The sequence below is a fragment of the Chrysochloris asiatica genome, unplaced genomic scaffold (assembly GCF_000296735.1).
Source record: "Chrysochloris asiatica unplaced genomic scaffold, ChrAsi1.0 scaffold00319, whole genome shotgun sequence".
Classification (NCBI taxonomy): Eukaryota; Metazoa; Chordata; class Mammalia; order Afrosoricida; family Chrysochloridae; genus Chrysochloris; species Chrysochloris asiatica.
Window position 1 is genome coordinate 1377401 of NW_006408837.1, and position 6286 is coordinate 1383686.

The 6286-nt window shown below is 46.6% G+C and overlaps 1 protein-coding gene and 1 pseudogene across 1 annotated transcript in view; one reads left to right on the forward strand and one right to left on the reverse strand.

The window, feature by feature from the left end:
- ACOX3 (acyl-CoA oxidase 3, pristanoyl) overlaps positions 1-6286 on the reverse strand; it is a 70854-nt gene that overhangs the window by 57222 nt on the left and 7346 nt on the right. The window contains exons 3-5 of the mRNA XM_006875322.1: positions 1963-2037; positions 723-812; positions 91-234 (exon numbers count right to left, since the gene is read on the reverse strand). Of these exons, the coding sequence (XP_006875384.1) occupies positions 91-234; positions 723-812; positions 1963-2037 (309 nt within the window). The remainder of the gene's footprint in view (positions 1-90; positions 235-722; positions 813-1962; positions 2038-6286) is intronic.
- LOC102826718 lies at positions 3325-4225 on the forward strand (annotated as a pseudogene).

Here is a 6286-nt window from a genome sequence, read left to right on the forward strand (position 1 = left end):
CCCACCTCCCCAAGCCCCACCCTGTATCCATGAGTCCCTATCCCCGAGCCCTGCCCACTTCCCCTCCGCCTGTCCAGCACGCCCCTTCACCTGCACCACGAAGGCGTGTAGTCCGTGGCACTGGCCGCCTGGCATGTACAGCTGAGCAAACACAACAGCGTGAGTCGCAGTCTTCCCCATGTTGCCAACCCAGAATTTGGAGGCTTCGAAATCAGGGGAATTTATGATGAATTCCTGTGCACAGGGATAAAGGTCTGGTTAGCCCCTAAAACACATGAGGCTTTTAAAAACTTCTTTTCCATTACATTTTCTATGGTCAAAGTCTTTGTGTAGAAACAGATGGTACATTTTCTTTCTCATAGAGCATAAAACCACTGCTGTGAAGTTCCTTGTGACTTGTGGGGACCCCCACCCGTGTCAGAGTCCAACTGCACTCCAAGGGGGTTGTCAGTGGCTGTGATTGTCACAGCACATCACCACGCCTTTCTTCCACAGCATCTCTGGGTGGACTTTGAACCTCCCAGCTTTCCATACGCAGCACACTGTAAGATGACTCCATTTCCTCCCAGCACTCGGAGACCACACGCACCATACCTGATTGTGCCATGAAGTACCAGGGGCACGTGTGCCTTCCACACCACGTCCTGCATAGTGAGTCACCATGAGGGCTTCCCACACACACGTGACACACCAGCCTCTCGGGAGTAGGACTCTGGACTCACCTCGGAGCTGGGATCGTAGTGAGCTGTAGTCCGGATGGCCTTGCTGTTACTCCCATGACTGAGTTCCGTCAGAGCAAAGCATCCGAAAATCTAGAACCAGCAGAGAGGGGCGTGAGGTCGGACTCCTGCTCTCAGCAGGATTTCCCCCCCGACGCGACACCCCGTGTCTCCATGTGCCTACTGAACCCTCTGCAACAGGACTGTCATGGAGCTGGGCGGGCACTACACCTTGCCCTGTGTGGGAACTGGGTTTCAGGCGGAGACACAAGCTGCGCTGAGTTCTCAGTGTCAGAACAACAGACGCTTTCATCCTGACAAAAGACAATACAGTCCTGAGCCGATTCTGACTTATGTGACCCTGTTCTTGGCTGTCACCAGAAGCAGATCACCAGGCATTTCTTCCGTGGTTCTGATGGGTAGATTTGAACTGCCGACCTTGAAGTGAGTTGTCAGGTGCAAACCTTTTGTGCCACCCAGCGACCCTGTAGTTTTGATGGGCAAAGCTCAATTCTTATGGCTCCAGGGATTACACACACCCACGGTTACAGACTGAATTGTATGCCCCAGCGCATCACATTGTCTGGGCCCTGATTATCCTCGGGTGCCTGGCAGTTATGTGACGATGTGATTATCTCCCATGGTGTGATGGGATGGGATTGGACCAAACTCCCTCACTCAAGGCACGGCCCTGACTTTCCCTGAGGTGCAGTCTGCAATACCGTTCATCTTACTAGAGATAAAAAGAGAGAGAATTGAACGGAAAGAGAGGGACCTACTATCCCCAAGAAAGAAGAGTAGTGCACTGCCTTTGGACCCCGAGTCCCAGTGCTGAGAACCTCTTAGACCCAACAGAAGCCTGATGCCAACACATAAGAGATTTCCAAGGAACACCAGGTCCACAGATGTTGAAAGGAGACAAGGACCATCCGCCACCACCCCAGAGCCAACAGAGAGACAAGGCCTTCCCCGAGATTCAGAGCCCTGAACCCTAGTTCAGGACCTCTAGCCTCCTGAGCCGTGAAATAAAAAAAGTCTGTTTTTTTAACAAAGCCCTGCCTTGTTATCTCGGCTCTACCATACTGGAGAATGCAGCCACTGATCCTATTTGGTAAAGAAAAACACCTCTGCCTTTGCTGGGAAACCTCGGAAAACCACTAACCATGGTGGCCGTGACCCCGGGAGCCTCCCCTACAGCACCCCCCAGCACAAGCCTCTGGGTGGACCCTAAGCGAGAACCTACCTCCATTTTGAAGATCTTCTGGATGTACTCGAAGTGCCTTTCAGAACCCAAACTGAAGACAGTCAAGGTGAAAACCTGAAACCATAACAACCAGGTAAGCACACCAAGGAAAAGCCAAGCCAGTGGCCGTCGCCTCGGACGCATGGTGACCCTCAAGGGCAGAGCGGATCGGTACTCTGTGGGGTTTGCAGCACACTGTAAGATGACTTTTTCAGCAGCCGGTGTCCTAGGTGGATGTGAATAAGGATACTGCTGTCCAAGGTACATCAATTAGTCTCTAGTCTCTGGGAGTACAGAGGGAGGAGGAGAGTCAGGAATGAACATCCAGACCTTTTGCTGTGGAGTTGGTTCCAACTTGTGGCACTGTGGGTTAATACACCAGACTGCAAGGTGGCCGGTTCAAGCTCACCAGCCGCTCCTCAGAAACCCTATACAAGGTCTCTAGGCATCAAAACTGACTCAAGGGTACTTAACAAGAGGAACGTACAACCTTATAGGAGAGAGGAGACTGCCCCCCAGGGCGTTCCAAAACTGTAAATATTTATAGAAGCAGATGTCTGCATCTTTCTCCCTCAGAGTGGTTGGTGGGTTTCAATGGCCAAGATTTCCCAGTACTTAACTCACAGCACCACCTGGGCTCCTTGCATCAGAAAGAGGTGGTAGTTATGGAGCACATGCTGTCAGACAAGAAGAACTAGAAGTTGCCTGCTTACTATGACTGACATTTTGATCAAAGATAGTACAAAAGAATCCTAATCAAAAGGGGGGGGGGAGGGATGCAGAACATAATTTTTAAATCTCATGGACTCCAGACTGTCTGGAGCCATATAGGCTGAATGAATCCCTGAAACTATTGCCCTGTGATGCTCTTTAAACCTTAAACCAAAAAGATCCCCTGAAGTCTTCTTAAAACCAAACAACACTTTTTGTCTGTTTGTTTGTTTGTTTGTTTAAGAAACCCATCCAGAGTCAGGTAGGACAGGCTCCATGGGGGATGGGCTGAAAACCCAGAGACGCTGCTCTCACGAAACTTCACCAGAGCTCTGGATCTAACATAAGGGTCAGGGCGTCGGTTTCCTGCAACCGCCAGTGGAAAAATCAGGATCTAAAGGAAAATATTGCAAATTCAAAATTGGTCAAGGCCATTTTGTGAAGAGACGAAGACGCACGGTTGAGGTCACCATTGCCAACGTCGATCAGCAGTCAGCTTCTTCACGTAGAACCCGGGATAAGGAGATTCATAAACGAATCTCTTCTCCCTTCCCCCTCCTGGTTACAATTGATTTGAAATATATGTTAGTGGAACTTTGCTTGAGTGAGATATTTTTGATCTTCAGCTACATTTTCCAGTTGTCAGATACCATGGACAGCAATGTTACCAACAAGACAGATCCTTGCTCTATGAACTCCCGTGTATAATGGAAATCTCAATATTCTGCTAGTCAGTAAGTCTGATGTAGACGCAATTTTCTCAAAGTCTGGCAAAACTGTGGGTTGCTCTGTTCATAAGGGCTTTGCCTTTGTTCAGTTTGTTAATGAGAGAAATGCCCGGGCTGCTGTAGCTGCAGCAGGAGAGGATGGCAGAATGATAGCTGGCCAGGTTTTAGATAGTCATCTGGCTGCAGAGCCAAAAGTGAACAGAGGAAAAGCAGTTGTGAAATGATCTGCAGTGGAGATGTACAGAGTCAGGACCAGAACACCGTTCTCCATCCCCTCTACTCAGCTCTTCTTTTGATTTGGAATTTGACTTTCAGTGGGATTATTCTGACAGGATGTACAGGTATCCAGCACGTGTTCCTCCTCCTCCTATTACGTGGACTGTAGTGCCCTCAAAACGCCAGCATGTATCAGGAAACACCTCACGAAGGGGCAAAAGTGGCTTCAATTCTAAAAGTGGACAGAGGGGATGTTCTTCCAAGTCTGGAAAATTGAAAGGAGATGACCTTCAGACCATTAAGAAGGAGTTGACCCAGATTAAACAAAAAGTGGATTCTCTACTGGAAAGCCTGGAAAACCTGAAAAGGAGCAAAGCCAACAAGGAGCAGAGCTGAAGAATGAGAAATCCAAAGAGGAGCAGAGCAGCAGCAACCTGAAAAAAAGATGAGACTAACGTGAAGATGGAGTCTGAGCGGGGGGACCTACTGGATGAGGATGATAATGAAGATCGGGGGAATGACCAGCTGGAGTTGATCAAGGATGATGAGAGAGATGCTGCAGAAGGAGAGGATAAGGAGACAACGCCAATGGCGAGGATGGCTCTTAAGCACACGGTGGGGCTTAGAAATGTTAGCCAGGTATTTCTTTACCTAGGCGCTTGTCTATGATCATATTTTTCACCAGATCCTCTCCCCTAGTATCTTCAGCCACATTCGCACTGTTCTCCCCATCCTTGTCCTTCCTGCGTTCATTCATTCATATTGCCCGGCGCCTGGTCCCATTTTCACTTCCTTTGACACTCCTAATAGTTACATTAAGTCTTACCTTGTAATTTTTGCTTTTAATTTTGATACTTCTTTGACTTAACAATAAATAGGATGTATGGTTTTTATCATCTGTCTCCAGAATAATCTCTTGTTATGCAGCGAGCACAGTTATTTCCATTCATATATGAGTTCAGTGGTTGCTTCCCTAACAGACAATCTCATTTAGTTGGGTAGCACTTGAGAACAGCTCTGAGTTAGAAGTCTGTGTGTTGTACCCCACATAAGTACTGTGTGGGGCTGTTCAACACCAACGTAACAATGTAATTTTTTGTGAATGAGAGTTGGCATGTCAAATGCATCCTCTAGAAAAATAGTGTAATAGTTTTATAAGAATTTTTTTTCTAAAGTTGATACTGTGGGTTATTTTTGTGAACAGCCTGATGCTTGGGACACTTTTTTCTCAAAATAAACAAGTCCTTATTAAACCAGGTTATTGGAAAAAAAGAAAAAAAGAATTGGTCAAGACACGGGACTCCCTCTGCAGCCATCCCACCCGGCAGAGGTCAGAGGGCGGGACTACAGCCAGACCAGCACAGGGAACCCACGCTAAAAGTGGAGCAGTGACATTTGCAAAAGGTGGTGTAGGGGGATTCTACACATTTTCTCCTCCTCTTCCTGTTGCGCCTTCTTTGCCAAGCCCGGAATCCTTCAGGCAGGTGGGTGCACACACCCCAAAAAGTCCAGCGTTGAGACCATAGCTCTCCCATGAGAGAAAGAGTCCCATGGGTCCAAGGTCAAGTTCTGTGGCTGCTGCTTTTGACTTCTGCCTGTGGGTCCCAGCCCTAAAGTGAACTTGTGCAGGACCCTTTACTCCTACCTATCCAGCAAGAAAAAAAGGCAGGTTTGGCCTGACAGACAAACCAAATAAACTATCTGTAAAACCTCAACATAAAAAGATGCAACTATTTCAAGAATTACATTGTGCACACACAAATGCCTAACTGACCTTCAGAGACAAAAATAGTAAACAATCTTTCTCCCATTAACTTCTTAATATATATTTGTGCACCTCTATGGTGGTGACTAGAGGAGGGGCCTGAGCGAGTGGACACCCCCACCCACTACTGGAGGCTTCTACGGTGCACACACACTACCTGTGTAGCACGGTGACTGGACAGTCGGCCACAGTTTTATATTTGTTTCAAAGTGGTGGTTTTTGACTCTGCTTTTATATTGCTTCTGCTTTGGGGCCTTTTGATCATACATTTTTCCTGGAAGTGGGAGCTTTTTCTCCCTACATTACCCAAGAAGACTTAGCACTCATGGCCATATAGCCAAGCTACAAGCATATCCCATAATATTCCACCATTGAGACAAGAGCCAATAACAGCTGCTAAACATTACATGTGAAAAGAAAAGCCTATCTCCTGGTCATATCCGCCAGGAGACACCCAGGAAGCTTAATAACACAGCAACAAACATCCATGTAAGCATTAAAAATCCACATAACTACTGGATATGATGAACAAAAAACAACAAAGATAATAAAACATGTCCCAAACAGACAAATGAGCTGAAGACAGACAAAGGCTTTCTAGAAGAGGAAGAGTATGTTTGGATTTGCCTGAGAAGGAATTCAGAAGAATGATATGGACACAAATTCAAATGCTCCAAAAAGAGGTGGAGGAAAACAAGGAAGAAGTCAATAAAGTACTATAAGAGCAATCAAACAAAATCGATACAGCATTGAAAACAATTCAAAACCTGCAAAAAGAGGTGCAGATGATTAATAATAAAATATTAGAAATGAACAATACACTGAAAGGGGAAAGGAGCAGAATTGAAGAGATAGAAACAAGAACCAGCGATCTAGAAGACAAATCTCTCAATACTGCTAAGAT